General features: G+C 39.6%; 1 protein-coding gene across 1 annotated transcript in view; it reads right to left on the bottom strand.

The window, feature by feature from the left end:
* LOC124544960 (probable E3 ubiquitin-protein ligase ATL44) overlaps positions 1-19,539 on the bottom strand; it is a 51,933-nt gene extending 32,394 nt beyond the window's left edge. The window contains exons 1-2 of the mRNA XM_047123710.1: positions 19,255-19,539; positions 17,985-18,150 (exon numbers count right to left, since the gene is read on the bottom strand). Of these exons, the coding sequence (XP_046979666.1) occupies positions 17,985-18,150; positions 19,255-19,382 (294 nt within the window). The 5' untranslated portion in view covers positions 19,383-19,539. The remainder of the gene's footprint in view (positions 1-17,984; positions 18,151-19,254) is intronic.
* Between the last annotated feature and the right edge of the window lie 1,032 nt (positions 19,540-20,571).

The following is a 20,571-nucleotide window of genomic DNA, read 5'->3' as shown; positions in this document are numbered from 1 at the left end:
TATGCCTATTCTGTGAAATTAAAACCTCAGGTTTTATTGAATTGTGTTATAAACTGTAAAAAATGAGTCTTACTGTGATTTAGCATTAGTTTGTTTTCCACAAGCGATGAACTTGTGTCATGAACTGCACTATTTGAAACCAAGCCACTGTTGCACACAACATCCTTTACTACCAAGCTTACATCAGCAAACAGAAATACTGGAGGGTATATCATTTATATACATAAAGAACAGGAGTGGCCCCAACACTGATCCTGGGGCACCACCACTCAACCGTACCCCACTCAGATCCTACATCACAGCTATTCTCAAGACTGTGAATAATGACCTTTTGCTGTTTGTTGCAGAAGTAAGAGGTGAACCAATTGTGAGCTACTCCCCAGATTCCGTAATGGTCCAACTTCTGGAGCAACATTTTGTGATCACAATCTAACGACTTAGTTAAATCAAGAAATATGCCTACCGTTCGAAACCTTTTGTTTCACCTATATAGTACCTCACAGAGGAAAAAGAATATAGCATTTTCAGTAGTTAGATGACTTCTAAAGCCGAACTGTACATTTGATAGCAAATTATATGATATAAAATGATCAATTATCCTTACATAGTCTTTTCAATAACTTTAACAAACACTGATGGCATTGAAATAGGTCTGAAATTTTCTACATTATCCATTTCTCCCTTTTTATAAAGTGTATGTGCTACTGAGTGCTTTAATCATTCAGGAAACTAACCATTCTTCAAGGAAAAATTACAAATATGGCTAAGTACAGGGCTGACATGTGCAGCACCTGCATACCGTGGTCTCTGCGTTTCACACAAAGTAACAGGTCACATTTCATGGAGAACTGTTCTTGCAATGTATGTGCCACTCTGGAGTGCAACTCAGTGGTTACTTGATTGAATTCCTACCATAGGCTTCACAGCAGACCACTCTTCTCTGATTTTTAAATGGAATTCCCTAATGTACTTTCACTTAGAATTCAGAGTTTCATGTTTGTTAGTAATGGTGATATGGCGTGTACAAATCCAGTAGCATCTCTTATAGCATCTACAGCTTCAGGTTGGAGATTAAATATTGTTGCAAGATGTTTACAGATACCTCCTACCCCATCACAAGCACTTTTTCCGTGATATGTTACTGAAAAAATCCATTATTTTGTCTTAAATCCTGTACTACAGTCTTGACAAAGCTCATAAAGCTGAAAGGTTTTTAAAATGAGATGCTGCGCCATCAGTAACATACACATGTTTAGGAAATGCATTGTTTTTACATGCTATGTTATCAATTATCATGTTGACAGCATAGCATGCATGTGCACTGTCATGAATGAGATCAGTGACAATAGCAAAATGTGATGTTCCAAGGAACTGAGCAACACATGTGAATATTGATACCTGTGATGTGTGCCATTGATAACTTTGAATTTTGTTCTGCAAAGCAACAGACCAGTCCTTAGCAAAGTCGAAATGAAGAACTAATGTGTCAGTATTCTGGGATGTGGCTGATTTTACTTCTGCTATGTCCTGTCTCTGAATCCTCCGGATACAATGGTCGGCTATTCCTTTAATGACTCAATGCCTAACCTCTGTAACAAACTTCTCTGGCTCTACTGTCTTCATCAACTCTCCTCCCTCCCACAACGCATAGGTTATGTCATTGTCAGTATACTGAAGATGTAATGCTTCAACAGTCATCACTTCAGCACCAGGACACATTGTACACTCCTGCAGCCAACATTTATCTTGTGCCTCTTGACACATACACAAAAACATTAGGTCCACCTCTGTGTACTGCCTTCCTACGACGCTGCTTATGCGAAACAAACAAGATTCAAATTAGTGCAGTAGATACATGTGCATACTTCCTTCACTGGCTGACATTTTATCCATTTTGGGAGTAGAATTTTATGAGACCAATAATTCGGGTTCCCCTTGTTCATTAGGAGATACGCTTCTATTATTGATCTTGTCATATCTTTTTACCTTTTTAACAATTTTCATTAACAGAGATAAATTCAGCCTGGTTAGGACATTGCCTGCTGCAATCTTTGTCACACTTAGGAAATATTCCAAAGCAACAGTAATCGTATCATCTTGCAACGGATGCCCACAATAAGAATCTGGGTGTGCCCAAATACCTTTCTCATTATTTTATGAACTTTTGAAATCAAATAATGTGAGGAAATGTGTATGCTATCTGCTGCTTAGAATACCTATCTGGTATAAGTGTCAGTAACTGTACCTTCTCAGTATAGGTGGCTGCTGAGATAGCAGTATTCAGGTTTTGAAACCAAGTCACATTTATCTACATTATACACTTCACAGTTTTGTAGATGTTGCTTGTGTAAAGCTTGATTCAATTTCTTCCACTTTTCTTTTTACATGCTGTTTTCTTCTTGTGCTTCTCACCTTTCTTGGACATTAAAGGGGGGGGGGGGGGGGGGGGGAAATGTAGAACGGCTACAACAGATATTCTAACACTCAACACATCAACTTCACAGTCAGGAATATAAACATCTGCCTATCTTCTTTAGGTGACTGATTGTTCAGGTGGACTGTCGCTAAATTTCTTCTTGTAGTGAGTGTAGCAATACCTGCAAAATGGATGTCATGCTAGTAACATTACTTGAGGACTAAGATATTTCTGCAATACCTCTGACAAATTTCCAACGGCTGTGAAGTGTCTTTCAGTTTTCTTAACCACCACCTTCTTGTGCTATTTTTCATAGTCCACATACCTCACTCTTTCACTACTGTATTTCCCCACTGACACTGTATCTAACAAAAAGTTCAAACCAAACACAAAACTCATTGCAAAATGGTTTACGTGAAAGTTCTCACTTGTTTGTTATAAACAGAAGAGCGCTGGAAACTATTGCCAACATGCATATTTTACACTAGAAATTCTGTGATGCAAAATGAGCAGAATGTTGAAAAATTTTTAACACTTTACACAGAAGAATACTGCCCACTGTGTTTGCACTGACTACAACATATTAACCAAACAATATTTTGTGTAATTTCCAAAAGTTTTCAGGGGGAGGGGGGGGGGGAGGGGGTTTCAAGTAAATAATTCATAAAACTTGAAAAAGATGCAATTTTTTACATTTTTAGTAACAAATATTTACATAATATAGATAGCTGAAGTAGAGAAGATAATGTTTGTAATTACATCTGTAGTATCTCGTAATACAACAGAAAAGATAGTGTTCTGTGACTTTCCAAATTAGGTGTGTGTGTGTGTGTGTGTGTGTGTGTGTGTGTGTGTGTGTGTGTGGGGGGGGGGGGGGGGGGGGGGGGGGATAAAAAAATTAAGTGGAAAAATTAACTTAAATTTCGTATTTTCATCCTAAATTTATAAGTTAAAGGAAGCCCATAAGTGTGCGAGTGTCAACTATATAGGGGACAAAGAAAGAGCCTTCAAGAGGAGTGAGAAATATCCACTTGGGAGTCCCCTGGGCAACGGCACTTTACTAGCTAATCTTGCTACGTAGTGACTACAAACCTCATGAGAGTGCGGAAAATGAGAGATCACAAAAGGCTTCTTTCAGAGCCAACACTGACAATCATCTCATTCAACACAGAAGGGCTGTCACATGCAAAACAAGATCTTATTTCAAACATGTGCAAGGATTATAGGTGCGATGTTCTGTGCCTCCAGGAAACGCACAGAGGGCCAGACTCCACAAGGCCAAGAATACCTGGCATGCAGCGAATCAAAGAGATTCCCCATAACCAATACGGAAGTGCAATTTTTGTCAAGAATGAACTCAAAATCACAGAAGGTAGCACTAATGATCAGAATAGTGTAGAAATAGTGTCTCCAAATCAGGGTAACAAACATCTGTAGATAAGCCGCCCAACATAGGCCTACTGTATCAGTTCAGTACACCGCTGGGGAAAAACAAGGATATACCAGATGTAATAATTGGAGACTTCAACAGTCACAATGTGATCTGGGGATATAGACAAACTAACAAAGATGGGAAACTAGTGGACAGTGTGCTGAAAACAACAAGCCCCATTTGATCCACGATCCAAAACATCCTCCATCATTCAACAGCGGCAGATGGAAAAGAGGCTAATCCAGATCTATGTTTCACTAGCAATACTCTTGCAAACGTAAGTCAAAAGCTCGTATTGAATCCCATCCCAAAGTCCCAGCACCAGCCAATACTCTGCAAAATCAACCCAGTGATTCAACCAACAGAGTTTCCCCATTTGAAACAAATTTAATTTTCAAAAAGCTAACTGGGAAGCTTTCTCAAAAGAAGTGGACAACAAACTAATTTCTTCAACCCCTACCAGAAAACTACAGTGAGTTTGTTAAAGCTTTAAAATACTGTGCATGGTAGAGTATACTGAAAGGATGTAGAAAATCGTACATTCCAGACTACAGCGAAGAGACAAAAGAGAAATATGAAACGTATTGTGATCTCTATGACGCCAACCCAATCTCCCCAGAAACAATGGAAGTGGGCAAAGAAATAGAAGAAAGAAGTAGCAACACACTGTAGAAAGCATTAAAATGACCCACAGTGGTCAGAAAGCATGGAGACTGCTCAAAAAGCTCAATGGTATATCTGCAGGTACACCAGGCTCTGTTGGCGTTGCAGCAAACCAAATAGCCTCCCAGTTGCTAAAAAAACGGTAAAGCGGAACACAGACTGAAGAAAGGGCATACGAGAAAACTAAATGCGTCCCCAGAACAAAATAATGAAACACTCTATCACACATTTACATTAACAGAACTGAATGAAGCAATCCGAAGTTCAAAGATTGGGAATGCCGCAGGCATAGATGATATTAAAAATGAACAGCTGATACATCTTGGTGTTTGCTCTGGTTGGAGTTTATGAACTGCTGTTGGACAACTGGATGAATCCCTAAAATCTGGAGGCAGGCAAAAATAATTGCAATTCTTAAGCCTGGTAAGGACCCAGAAGATCCTAAGAGTTATCGGCCGATCTCTGTTGTGTACAACTTACAAACTGTTTGTAAGACTGATATTAAACAGATTCAAAGAGCTGATTGAGGGCATCCTAAAAAAGGAGCAAGCAGGATTTCGGCCTGGCAAATCCTGTACTAGTCAAGCTCTCAGCCTAACCCAGTATGTAGAAGATGGGTTTGAGAAAAGACTAGCTACAGGGGTGGTGTTTACAGATTTGACAGCAGTATATGATACCATCAACCTCAGAAATCTCAATGTGAAAGTGCAAAAAACAACAACTATATTTCAACACAGTAGGAGGGACCTTTAATGCAAAACATCAATCAGATCTCCAGTACTTTTGGTTTATTAGTTATATTTTTTATTCTCTATTGTTTTAAAGAGTTATTTACACAGGGCCGTGCCATTTATAAAAATTCAGGTAAAATGAAAATACTTTATTCCTTAACACTTATGATACAGAGGACCAATATATTTTTTTCTGAGAAATTCATTAGCGCAAGTTGATATGGCCTATATGATTTGAGATGAAATCACTCTGATCTACTTTCACTTTTCATTTCACCTCGTCTTATTTCTACTTTTATCTTTATTCTACTTAAGGAATTTTATCTCTGGTTGAGGAATATGTAGTATCTTGAATGGAGGACAAATGAACTGTTGTGCAGCTTATAGACTGTTTTTCCATCAATCTGGCTGATATCGAGCTGCTACGCAGTGTTGTCTGCCAGGCCAGAAAAAGGTAACTGTCTTCTGGGTGCATGCTGGTTCAGGACACACTACTGGTTGGGCGTGGGTAGCTGAAGTCCCTAATAAGGATGTCGAGAGGGAACAGATGTATTCGAACAGCTACCAAGGCCACACTTGGTATAAACAGGGGCTTAGTCACCAGGATCGAGAGGCCAGAAACAAACATTTACAACACTACACAAGTGATGGAATGTACAGCTTTACAAGGTGGAATCCAAAATTCTCAGGACTGGTGTTGTCATCTGGAAAGTAGGAGCACTAGATCTTTGCACCGCTAGGTAGCAAGAGCTGCATATCTGATGAGTCAGTGTGTGGAGTGGCATTCAGCTGGGAGGCCATGTTGCATGTCCACAGTGATTTCCATAATACTCCGAGTTTGGTGTGTAGTGATTTTAAGATGGATCCGCAAACAGAACAGCGGACATTCGTCAGACTGCAGCTGATGACCCAACCTTCTTGTCACGGCTTATCACTGGTGACGAGAGCTGGATTTACGGTTATGACCCAGAGACAAAGCAACAATTGTCGCAGTGGAAGAGCCTGGGCTCTCTAAGACCCAAAAAATCGAGACAGGTGAAGAACATGATCATCGTTTTCTTTGATACCAAGGGAACTGTGCACAAAGAATTTGTCCCACCCAACCAAACAATGAATTCTGCATATACTACTATGACATTTTGCGACGGCTCCATGAAAACGTGTGGCGATGATGGCCCGAACTTAGACATCAAGGAAACTGGCTGCTGCATCGTGACAACGCGCCCTGTCACACGTTCTTGCTCATCAGGACCTTTTTGGCAAAAAACAACATGGCGGTTGTGCCCCACCCACCGTACTCGCTAGATGTGGCACCTTGCGACATTCCCAAAACTGAAACTCAAGTTGAAAGGCCGTTGGTTTGACACACTAGAGAGGATTCAAGAAGCATCGCTGGCGGTGATAAACACCCTCAAAGAACAGGACTTCCAGAAAACATTTGACCAGTGGCAGAAGCTCTGGGACGTGCGGATGGGAACTACTTCAAGGGTGATGGTGACCATTAGTCCAAAGGTAAGGTTTTCAACAGATGGCAGCACCAGTACTGAAAATTTTCGATAGCACCTCGTACATCACAATAGTAACCATTATGTTCACGTTGTCAGGAAATCAGATATTTTTGAAAGGTAAAATAAGTTATTTTCTCCTCTTATCTTATAGCCCCTTCCGAATACAGTGAAAGAGACACCTCATTGTTCCAAGTTTGCATGCAGTTCTCCATTTGTTTGCAATGTGCGGTTGTGATAGAAAATTACACCCTTGAGCATGTTGGGACACTTCTGAGGGGTTATGGTGATGGGAATATCACTGAACGTCTCAAAGGAGATAAATGCCTGTAAATGAGTAGAGATCACAGTTTTAATCCAGATGGAGCCACTCTGCATTTTGCTAATCAGTTTCATTTCCTTGAATTTTTCCTCAATATATTCACCAAAGAAGAACAGTTTTGTGGTCAAAATGGACTTGCTATCCATTTGGGTACAAATTTGACACTAAAGGAACATTTCTCAAATTTTGTTTTCAATCTGATTTCCTCCCATATTGTGGCAGGGAAAGTGGGTTCTAAGTCATACCTTTCTGCACTGATGCGGAGTCATTCCATGCCAAGTGGTCTAGCAGATCCCACATAACCTTAACGGATTTTGATGAAATTTTGTATGAACTTTCACACATGTTCCCAGTAAACAATGGCAAAGTTTCATAATCACTAATTCAATACTTTCAGAGATACAGTCACTTGTTTGACCATAGTGCAGTTACCAACAGTGCACATATGAATTTTCAACAAATTTGAGGTGTATCATCTCTGGCAATATTTTCTTTAAAGAAATAAAACTTAGTAACTTTTATGATTTTTTTGTCCCCTCTTAAGTGAAATAACAAGAAGAGTTCCTGAGCAGTTTCCATACGGATAATTTGAAGCAAAGTTAGCTGAAAACATTTACACTCGGAAAAAATGTGAAGTTCATTTTTTACATCTGCGGAAGTAATTGCAGGATAAGTGTGAGACTTTGCACATAACAACTTACCCGTACGAGATCTTAAAATATAAAATTTCATTCTCCTGTTGCTTTGCTATACTTCACAAATTAAAGGCAAAGTTGACGATTTTTCCAAAAATACTAAAAATGACCATTTTTTGCCCACTTTTACAAAAAGGCGTCTTCTGCAAACCCTTACATCATTTTCACTAGAATGACTATGTTCTAAACCGCCTAAAAACTAGAGAGGGTTTGCAATGCGAGCACATAAGACCCTGGAAAGCAGCAACCATGAGGATGTGCATTGAAAACTGGTCCATTTTCCACTGTTATTCAAATCTGACATCTTTTATTACGTTATAAAATTGTTTAGCACACTCTGGGGATGGCAGTATCAAGTCTTGATGACTAGGAAGTGAGAAAGTCCAAATAACTCTAAAAAATTCAAAAAGTTTCTTGTCATGACTCATTGTGACATTTCAGTCTGTTTTTCTGATACAATTACAATATCACACTTGTCATGAACTTCACAATTTAACTGTGCATTACCAAGGTGTGCAGATCACAGTAATAAAACTGTTGCACAACATGTGCAGCGCACACAATATAAATACCCTTTACATTTTATATCACAGTCATATTGTGTATACTTTGGTGAAGTTCATAGCAGTCTGCCTGACATTTTCTTTTTTGGAATGAATTTACACTGTAGAAAATTATTAGTATGCCTTTTTATTCATGTGCTAGTTTAATTCTGGTTTTAGATACAGCATATTTTGTGTCAGCATAGTCTGGGGTTTATGTGAAACATTAGTTTACTGATGAAAAAATGTATGAAAGTGTTGCTACAGTCCATGGTGGTTTAACCACTGCTGGTTCCTTTGAAAATGAGAAAACCTCTATAGGGGCCACACCCAATAGCTGTGCAACAGCAGCCATTGGTGGGTTCCTCTATCACAAGTTCCCAAACCTGATGATGGTTTCTTTACACAGGATCCCAACTCTGACGATACCTTTCTGTAAGCTGGAAGAGGCCTCTTTTAGGATCCTAAGCTTATCTTTACTTCAAGCTATTTGAATTTCTTTTTACAGGTTTCATTAATTTACTGTAAAATATCATGAGGAAAACATATGTCAGTTGCATGATGTCACTGATGGGATTGCTTAGAAAGGAATTTTGATAAGACAGGCTAAAAAAATTAAACAATTCAAATGTGATTGCCTCAAACTGTTAGATCCACAAAAAAAAGAACTTAAATTCTTTTTATCAGGTTCCTTGTTCTGTATCATTTTTTATAAAAAGAATTTTGCAGAGCTGAATGCTGTAGAGGGAGGAAAAAAGCTACTTCTTTGCAGTCTTTCGGACTCAGACAATACTAAACAATTGTAGATCATCATAAAAGATGATAGATTTAATTTGCGTACCAGCAGAATATGGGCCTATTTTCAATGCACCTACATTTTTTTTAATTTTTTGTTTTTGTTTTTTACAGTCTTACATGCTCGCACTGCAAAACTACAGCTAGCTTTTAGGTGATTCAAAACATGGTCTCTCTAATGAAAATGGTTTAAAAGAGTTTGTGAAAGACTTTTGCAAAACTGGGCCAAAAATAGACATTTTTGAAGTTTTTAGAAAAATCAGCAACTTTTCCCTACTGGGAAGCAATAGGAGAACGAAATTTTATGAATATGAAGATGGTATCTGTTCCCAAAAGAACACTGTACACTGGGAGTCTGCTCCTCCTCATGTATCTTCTACGGCGGTACGGCATAGCGATGCGTAGCGTGCAGCTGCCTCGAGTCGAATGAACGTGCTGCTGCCTCTAGACACAGTTATCGTACCACATGACGTCAGAACTTCCTGCCCCCACACGCGCGTACAGCGCCAGCGCGCCTTATCAGTGTTGCGCAATCTTGATTTTCCAGCAACACGGGCCTAGTAATACTAGGGCCCGTGTTGCCCGGCTGCCTCGTCCAGTGGCTAAGTCCCGCTCAAGGTCACCCGCCTTACTCAGCGGCATACAGTTGATGACCATGCAGCTTATTTATAATGAAGTAATAATTAAATCTAAACCCTTAGCTGACGACAGGTGTTGTTGCTATATATCAATGGGGACAGCTGAAAATGTGTGCCCCAATCGGGACTCGAACTGAGGGATCTCCTCCTTACATGGCAGACGTTCTATCCATATGAGCCACCGAGGGCACAGAGGATAGTGCGACTGCAGGGTCTTATCCCTTGCACGCTTCCCGTCAGTCCCACATGATACCATCTTCATATAGTTAAAGGCTACCTGGCCACTGACCTCCTCCTGTGCGAATGTGCACGCCACCCTTTGCCCGAACTCTTACGGGACTTGTCAGCTTAGTCAGGCATGAGTAATGAGTGAATGGGCAAATATCTATTAGGAACACTATGAATGTAGGTTGTGGACAGTTGGGAATCTGGGTTTCATGGGAAGTCATGCAAGGGGCAAGTCCCTGCAGTCACACTATCCTCTGTGCCCTTGGTGGCTCAGATGGATAGAGCGTATGCCATGTAAGCAGGAGATCCCAGGTTCGAGTCCCGGTTGGGGCACACATTCTCAGCTGCCCCATTGATATATATCAACAACGCCTGTCAGCAGCTAAGGGTTTTGATTTAATTATTTTGTGAAATTTTATATTCTAAGACTTTGTATTGGTAAATTATTACATGCTAACCTTCAGGTTTATCCCGCCACTTCTTCTGGGCATATAAAAAGCTTAACTTCACATTTTTTCTGAGCATAAAATTTTTCGGCCGACTTTGCTTTAATCATCCATATTGAAATTGCTTATGAATTTTTTTAATTATTATTTTGCTAAAGAGAGCACAAAATGTTGTGCAAGATGGCCGAGTTCTGTTTCTTTCGGGAAACTTTGCTGGAGATAATGTGTCTCATATTTGCCGAAAACTCACAGTTTCAGTGATAAGCTGTGCTATAGGGTCAAATAAATTACTGTATCTCCAGAAGTATAATGTGATCATGGAACTTTATCAATGTTTATTGGGAACATGTGCAAATGTTCATGCAAACTTCAGCAAACTCCATGATGGTCATGTGGGAACTACTATTGAAATTAGATCACTTGGCATGGAATGGCCCAGTAGTATGTTCGCTAGTGAAACTGTGGAAGCCTTGTAGCCACCATTATGAGAATATTCCATCATCATCTTTATGAATCATCTATCATGATACCCAGGGTAATTTTGAGAACATTTTTCCATACCACTGACTCATCATTTGGTGTCTCCCCTTTTCCCTTGTAAGCGACCTTCCTCACATACTGTGAAATTAGAAAGTATGGAGGTCAAACTTAAAAGTATGTTTTAACTGAAATAAGTGTGGAAAATAAAATCTGTAGAGAGAGAAGTACGTAATCGTAATCACTGTGTTACGAAAAAGCCAGGTTGTCGATAAGGAAGCCATCCTACAGATTAGGTCAGAGAAAAGTTACAGTATAGGAGTCAAATTGTAACACTTGAAAGGAAGAAGTACTGCAATGGTGCAGGGACTATATGCTCACCATTCACATTCTAACAAAATTAAAAAATAGTAACATAACTTTAAGACTACAGAGACAGCAGTGTTCCATAGCTTTATCAAGCAGAAGAGGAATTGGTTGGTTGGTTGATTTGAGGCAGGGGGGGGGGGGGGGGGGGTGACACGAGATAGTGAGGTCATTGGCCTCATAATATGGGATGGTAGAAATCAATGGAAGAACAACACAAGCATGGTTCAGTCAAGGTCAAGGGATTATGTGCAAAGCAAAGAGGGGAAAAGGGGCGTCAGGGCAGCAGGAAGTAGAAAAAACAGAAGGGGAATGGGTGGAAACGGGGAGAGCAGGGGTGCTCCAGAAACAATAGGCACAGTGGAGCACCGCCACCTGTGCCATACCACTATCCGAATACAACAGGGGCAACACCAGGAGAAGGAAGATACAAAAAATGGAGAAACAAAACAGCACAACAGGTCACATAAATGTGGGGAAAAGGCAGGGAAAAACTGGCCGGTGTGGAGGCTAGGTCAAGGCCTCAACGATCGACACATACGCTAACTGAGGGACTCAAATTCCAGAGGAAAATTCATGGACTTAACCTGAGAGCACCAACCACTTTTGCGACAAAAACCAAGGACAGATGTACGTAAACATGTGAGATTCATCTGCTAACACCTGAGACAAGGCAGGTGGGTGGGCATATCTAGTGTGAAGGACCAAAAGGCAGGGGCAGTCCAGCACAATACGGATCACTGTGAGCGGAGCCCTGCAACTCCAGATCAGGAGGGACCATAGTACGGCGACAGAAATGCACCACCCTCGACTTAAGGGGAAAGAATTACGAACCATGTGAGTGTGTCCAGTTGGAAACATGCCACATGGCACCCTACTGCTATCGTTCTGCAAAGGTCACAGAGTGGGAACTAGCCTAAATAAAGAAATCATCCACATACAGTCTGACTAGGTAATGGGCTTTGGCACAAAGATGTTTAAATGTAAGAAGACAAATGGAGGACAGATGCCGCTTAAGACGTTGCAAGGCATGACAACAATCATGGATAGAGGTGGCAACAGCTGTGCTCCACCACGGAACTGCCCAGTGGTGAACTGGTCGTGTCAAGTGGGGAATGGCATTGGCAGCAGTGTGAATTATCTTACTGGACAGACCATGGGCGACTTCATCAATACAACCTGACAAAGAAGGTGAAAACAAGACCTGGGAGGTATATAGTGGCCAATCAGCATGATGAAAAGCACAGTAGGGCAACATGGCCATTGGGAGGCAGGAAGGGAACGAGAGACTCAATGGAAAGTGGCCAGTGAAAGGAAGGAAGAGGAGGAGGGGAAGAGCGAAAGATCAATGGCGGAGAAAGTGCCATATATGGCACTAAAATGAATAGGGGAACCATCAATAAGGCACAGGTCATGATCCGCAAGAAATGGGGCACACAAATGTTTGTCCCATGGCCAAGTTGTGGTAGCAGTCCTCTGGCCTGAGAGACACCTGGGTAAGGGGTCGCGGGAGTAAGCCCCATCACTGGCAGATGCTCAAGGAGGGGGGCACTTCTTCAGTCAGGGAGAGGGAGTGGCACCCGGAGGGGAGCATGTGGGAACCACAGGGGAGAGGGGGGGGAGAGGGGACAGGACTGGGTTTAGAAAGAGGGAGGAAGGGGAAAGGATGTAACAGAGACAAAAGTATAAGTCATTGATAAAGGATGAAGTTTGTCAAATTTCTGATGTGCCTCAGTGTAAGACAAACAATTCAGGGACTTATACTCTTGTATACCCTTTCCTTTCTTATACGCTAGGCAATCTGGTGAGCACGGAGAGCGACAATCGTGATAATTAACACCTGTGGCAGAACACAGAGGCTCCCCTCGTGGAGTGGGTGTCCACAGTCACCACACATCGGGAAGACACATGGCTGAAATGCAAGTATCATCGGTGGCGGGACGTATGGCTTCACGCCACATCAATAACACACAAGCCTGACCACCTCTGGGAAGGTATCTCCGTCAAAAGCCAGAATAAAGGCGTCAGTATCAGTGCGATTGTCCTTATGACCTTTCTGCACACACTAAACAAAATAAACACTCTGGCATTCCAGATTGGCCCAGACTTAGTTTGAAGGATGAGGTCCCTATGAAAAATGACGCTCTGTACCATATTCAACAACTGGTGATGTGTAATGGACACTGGAATGTCGCCAAGATGATCACAAGCAAAAAGAGCTGTAGACTGGACAGCAGAAATCTTTTTGATCAACAGGGAACACAACCACATCTTACTGAGAGATTCCACTTCGCCGAACTTCAATATTTTCCTCAACAAATAACAGCCTGGTGATGGTGAGTTTGTATGTTATTTTCCTCTTATCTTACATTGCCTATATCTTATAGCTGTGAGCCAAAATCAGTCACTGGTCTAAATTGACAACAATATAAGAAAGGATAGGTTGCTACATACCGTAAAGAGCACGTCAAGTTGCCGTAAAGAAGACGTGTAAAGTTGCAAACAGACACCATTAAAAAACACTCTCATACAGCTTTCAGCCACAGCCTACATCAGTGCACACACACACACACACACACACACACACACACAAGAAGAAGAAGAAGAAGAAGGCAAGCACACTTCACGCATATACGACCTCTAACTCCAGTGTCTCAGGCCAAGACGCTAGAGTTGGCAGTCGTGTGGGTGAGGTGTGCTTGTGCTGTGTGTGTGTGTGTGTGTGTGTGTGTTTGTTTCTTTACTTACAAAGTCTGTGGCCGGAAGCTATACGTGAGTGTCTTAATTCTTACTGTCTGCAACTTTATGTTTCTTCTTTATGGTAAGTAGCACTATCTTTTCCTACACTGTTGATATTCCTACTTCGAGTTTCCATTGTTTGATTTTTGCTGTGCAGGTATAAATTAGCACATCACGTCATCATTGTGTTGTTTTTGGCTAACCTTGAGCTGTGACAAGTTTTTTTTTTTTTTCCATAGCGTACGTGTTTCTGTGTAGCTGAGCTGTAAGTTTTCTCCTGCTTGTTTGTAAATACGGCGTCTTGCCATGTTCCTATAACTTGGACATGTTTCATAAAAACACATATGTATATAACAACAAACTTGTCACAGCTCAGGACTAGCCAAATACTACATTGATGAAATTGTGTACTAATTTAGACCTGTGGTTGATTCTGGTTGTCAGCCACAACACACACATACCGTGAAATAAAAAGAGAAAACAGCCCACTAAAGGTGTCACAACTGTGGTGACCCACGTTTGGGTGATAAAACAATCATTTGTGTGCTTGCAAAAAGGGGGCCATTCTTAATTCATTATTATTTTCCTGCAAGCACGGGAACTGAGCTTAAAATTCCTATATGATAGTACAATTTCTCACTCCCTCTTTATAAGAATTTAATGAGTGTAAAGAGGAAACCAACAGCATGTATTTAATCATTGCATGAGGGAATGAGATAAATTAAATATGGCTAGCAATACAAACCAATCTTTTTACAATTTATTGGAATTTTCAGTCTACAATAAATGTACCATAATTTATAAAATGCCACAATCATTGTGCACACTTTGTATTGCAATTACGAACATCAGAAGATGTGAATGATCATCTTCATTACAAAAATCAGGTGTCTGTACTAGAAAATGCTGTTGTTTAGGGAGATCCTCTGGATAAGGTCAAAAAATGAGCTTGCAAATACTAGCATCAAACTTTTGGGAACTGTAAGTTAAACAACTGCATTAATGTTTAAGAAATCTAAAAAATATTGCTGTTCATTAAGATAATTTCCAAAACAGCCTTGTGTGCACAGCAGGGGTAGAGGAGGGATTTCAGCTGTGTGTCACAGCTCAGCACGAGTTTGGCAGTGGTGCAGAAATGTTATTGAACTCTTGTTTGTGCTCTAACTGTAAATTAGAATGTATACTTATCAAAAATCACACTGCCTGTTAATTACCTGTTGTAACCTGTTTTCTGTGTGTAACAAACATGCACAGTGAACCCTGTGCAGTGTATGGGGAGAAATATTAAGTGATAGAGGTGTAAGAAAATGGTACTGTTTCTTTAGTGAAGGTCAGGCAAATGTCCACGACGAAAAAAGAAGTGGACTATCATCTGCTACCAGGGTTAATCACAAGATCAGACAACCACCATCTATTGCCAAGGTTAGTCACAGAATCAGACAAAATCGTCAGTTCACCATCACAGAATTATCAGTCACTTTCCCCTAGGTATCATGTACAGTGTTGTGCAAACCTGTGACTGATAAGCTGGGTTATCACAAATAAGAGGCCATAATGGGTGAGTGGGGCCACACTATTTGCCACACAAGTCAAACATTTTATGGATGGGAACTGTTGACAACAGTTGTCTGGGGTAGAGAGCTAACATGGCCTACTACTAGTTGATTTATGGAGAGAGAGAGAGAGAGAGAGAGAGAGAGAGAGAGAGAGAGAGAGAGAGAGAGAGAGAGAGAGACACTACAATAAACTCTGAGATTTACTTTAAGACATACCCTGAAGAGTCACCCAGAACAAAAGACAGGGGCTACTAAGTTCTAGAGGACCCCCCCCCCCCATATATATATATATATATATATATATATATATATATAATGGAAGGAAACATTCCACGTGGGAAAAATTATATATAAAAAACAAAGATGAGGTGACTTACCGAACAATATATATAATGGAAGGAAACATTCCACGTGGGAAAAATTATATATAAAAAACAAAGATGAGGTGACTTACCGAACAAAAGCGCTGGCAGGTCGATAGATACACAAACAAACACAAACATACACACAAAATTCAAGCTTTCGCAACAAACTGTTGCCTCTTTCCTGATGAGGCAACAGTTTGTTGCGAAAGCTTGAATTTTGTGTGTATGTTTGTGTTTGTTTGTGTATCTATCGACCTGCCAGCGCTTTTGTTCGGTAAGTCACCTCATCTTTGTTTTTTATATATATATATATATATATATATATATATATATATATATATATATATATATATATATGAATGGGATCTGTTTTGTCATCCTCCATACAGCCTTGTTTTCTCATCTAGTGATTATCACCTGCTTCCAAAGATGAAAAAGTGGCTGGAGTCACAGCAGTTTGATAAGTCAGAGCACATCTTAGCTCACAACAACTCTACAATTAAAGCAATGAAAAGCTCTGAAAAACACATTCCTCAATTTGACACATGCCCTAATGTAAAAATCAATTCTGTTTGAAACTGTAAATTCAGAATCCAGTCACAGTATGAGCTAATGTTTTGGAGGGTGTTAACACTTACAATTCTGAGCATTTGAATTTACTCCCATTTTTTTTTTGTTTCAACTCCCTCAGCAGATAATGATAATCAACACAGTATCAGCATTGTTATTAATCACTAATTTGCAGTATAATGTATCTGTCTTAAGCACATCAGATATTGTGATCTGACTATAAAATTTATTTTCTACTTGCAAAATCTTGCACTTTAAATTTCATAAGGCTAAATATTTTCAAATTGACATTTTGGAGGATGAGAAACCTGAAATGACCATTACTGCAATTTCAATTTTTTCATCACCATCAGCATCTGAGACCTTTCAGAAAGGCAACAGTACAGAAAGTTTCTTGTGAATCTCATTCTGGCATACTGGGCACACTTTCTGTGAGCTTTCAGCTATCAAGCCCCTTTCAAATGCATGATCTGTTTTTGCAAAAGGATTAGCGATCAAAGCAGATTACAAAAACTGCTCTTAGGCATAACTGGAGTGTACCTGCAGAAGTCTCGTTTGATCATGTTGGAATTCACTCAGACTACAGTCTTTCTTAAAATTATCAAAAAAGTCCTGATAGCATTCTCTTTAGTCAAACAACAAACTGAGCTATTTGGTATATAAGCACCAGCATTTAGATCACCTATCCTAAACTAATCTTAATTAGCCACCCTTTTACAACAATGCTTTGAAGCTGTCTTGAGGAACAAAACAGTTTCATTTTTATTGAAGACTTTACTATAAAGGTGGCAATAAACTGCTATGACCCACACATACGTTTCCCAACACAGTGACATAATATACTCATACACTAACAAGTGCATTCACTGCCTCAAAAATGGCTAATTACTTGGTTGTGATTCAAAAAGGAGCTCAAGCTACCACTTGTCTATACTAGATTTATACAAATTTACTGAAAAAAGTACTACTTATCCAAGCAGTCATTCTCAGACACACTGTTTCTAGAATACTCGGAAACAACTGCTATATTTTGGTAGAATTGCTAACAAGTAACTTCTCATAGAGAACAATTAAAGGGCACTATTTATACCTTGTTTGTTCAAAAATTAAAGCAGTCACAAAGTTGTTGCCAAATCTGGTCTCACATAGCACTAAAACAGTGAAAGATATGGCCTCAAACTGTTAACAAATACAAAAAGTTGTGTGACCAACCCAAATATTTCACATTAACAGTACTACTACTTTCAATTTCAAGCCACCTTGAAGTTTGGCCAAAATCGTCATGTAACTCTTATGGCATTTTGCAGCCCTATACTAAAATCTACCTAAAATGTTGATTTAATTTTTTTTTCTTTATCTTGATCTCAACATTCGTTTAAAATTTCATTTACATTAGATACGGTTGGATGGTAATGATTCCTAAAACTGATCTATTTGCTGTCAAATTTAAGCAAATACTGATTGAAACTGGCTGAATACTCTTCATTTATGATCTCACCTCCATGAACCATCTCATTGCACATTCATTATGGAGCCAATGATCACATTGTAGTTCCTTTACTTTGGGGCCTGGTACAATTTTCTCGAAACATATTGGACAGTCTGTATTTTTCTTCTTTTTCTTGCGCTGCTGTGTACAGCCAGTTGATTCCCTCTGGGGTGTCCTACATGAATATTGAAAGAACATAATGAAATATTTGTTCAACTGCTAGAATGAGCAGCGTAAGCCAAGTAAAATATAGCACATTACCCCTCCCCCCCCTTACACACACACACACACACACACACACACACACACACACACACAGAGAGAGAGAGAGAGAGAGAGAGAGAGAGAGAGAGAGAGAGAGAGAGAGCGCAGGGTGAGTTGTACAGAAAAAAAGGAACTACTTTCATTTAGTCACTGGGACAACAGTACTTAAGGCAGTATGTTTATTTCATCATTACTGAACAGGCAGCGTGTGAGAATAAACTTCAATTCGGTACGACACTTGTAGTGGCTGTAAGTCAAATATATATTAAAGGTGGATGCTTCCGATTAAGTTTTAATGTATTGACTGATAAGTTTTAATGTATTGACTGATAAGTTTTAATGTATTGACTAATAAGTTTTAATGTATTGACTGAGTAGGTAAAATCATATTACATAAAAAAGTCAACAGTGAATGGATTGTCAGAGGCCAAACTAATAGAAAACTTAGAGCTTACTTAAATTCCCGTAACCAAAGCGTAAATTTGAGGCAGCCATACATTGACATTTGGCAATTTTAATTCAGAAACTTCGCAGCTAACGATTTCTACGAATCAAATTACTCAGTAAGCCGTCAACTGTAAAGCAAATAAATCAGGAACTAAATTTGCGTCAAGTCAAAAATAATCATTCGCAAACTACTCAACCTCTTAGATTACTTACCATCCTAGCACGAAATTTCCAATAGTTTCAAAAAACCCAAACTTATGGACGTAATAATGAAGGAGATAAGAATATCACTCGTTTCATTTAACAGAAGAAACAAAAACTAAGACTAAGTAAGGGAAACTGTCCTGTCTGAAATCTGGCAAAGCAACTGTTATACATACAACACAGATTCTAACGTTTTACAAAATTTATTTCTATGGTTGAAACCAGGCAAACAATACATTTCGCATGATTCATACCGCAATCTAACATGGTAGTACAATTACAATGAAACTAAGCACACGAATGACAGTTGTTCACTCCAAAACACACAGTTGTAATTCATGACAACGAAAAAGGAATTACTAACCACGAATTTCTTGGTTCATAATCACTGGAGTCAGCTGGACCGTGAGTCAAAGGACGCTGTACTGATGCAAAATACGCAACTGCTGCTAGGCCAATTGCCACAATTACAGCAAACGCTATTCCCTGCATGTTAACGCTTTGTATTGTCCTAACACTCCTTTTCCCATTCGTGTCACATTGCTTCACATAACTCGGGGATTGTCGAATTTTCAAAGCATTCCAAAACAAACTCTTCACTGAATGTATTCAAACAAAGTGCGCTGGAGATATCTCTACTCAACTGTACGGAACTTTTTTTTTTTGACAGCCACAGAACTGTAAATTGTCAAATAGAAAATTCAAGAATTTGCTCAAACCACGAAAATGAAACTGAGCCTAGTATCAAAGCCTTTGTCAAACAACGATGTGAGAAAATAAATAAAATAATTAAGGTCTATTCACACTTGACGCAACGGAAGGGGACGAAACGTCAAAACCTTCCACGACGCATTTCCAATGACAGATTCAAGGAGGTTATTTTTTATAGGACCTAAAGGGGTGCTCAAACGTTCCACAATACTATCAAACTGTAAATATATTGACCGTCTGATGGTGGGTATTGACGCATTGTCAATACTAGAAATACGGATGAGCTATATTGATGAACCACAAAATATTCTGTGTTGTCAGTACACACTGAATGTGTGAGGTGAAATATGGATGATTTGACAATATTTTACAGTCAGATGTTGACAGCTCTTCAGGAACGTTAGTGCGAGCTGTTCATTTTTTAAAATTTGCCTTTGTGTATTTCATACCACAGATTCCACTTTTAAGGAGCCGTATCAGACAAGAATTGTAATAGGCTTATGCAAGGATAATCATTGCATATGCTAATATATGATGGTTAACGGAGGATTCTCTACCTCATTGTTTATTTCATTAACTGGAACGTACAGAATATATTTTGTTGCGTAGTAGTTTTGAAAAATGTTCGAAATTCGAAAAATACGTCGTATTCCTGCAATGATTAGGAAGAGGTTTGCGAAATGCATGTCAGTTTCACAAAATTAACGTAAAACGTTAAAAAATGTACGCTAATTGCCTGAAAAGCTCCTTCCCAAGTAGATATAATTGCTTCACAAGTTTCTATAACATTTTACTAATTGTGCTTCCTGATATTACAGAACTAAACTGCGAGCATTAGTATGTCCAATCTGTCGCCAGACATCTGGAAGTTACTCCCACTTAAGCTGGGTTTACACTAGCAAGTCGCTTGCAGAAGTTTTTGCTGCAAGTTATTGCGAGCCGCTTGCAGCTGTGTTTACACAGCAGCGCA

The sequence above is a fragment of the Schistocerca americana genome, chromosome 1, assembly GCF_021461395.2.
Source record: "Schistocerca americana isolate TAMUIC-IGC-003095 chromosome 1, iqSchAmer2.1, whole genome shotgun sequence".
Classification (NCBI taxonomy): Eukaryota; Metazoa; Arthropoda; class Insecta; order Orthoptera; family Acrididae; genus Schistocerca; species Schistocerca americana.
The sequence above is the reverse complement of the archived record's forward strand: the minus strand, read 5'-3'. Positions and strand labels throughout refer to the sequence as shown.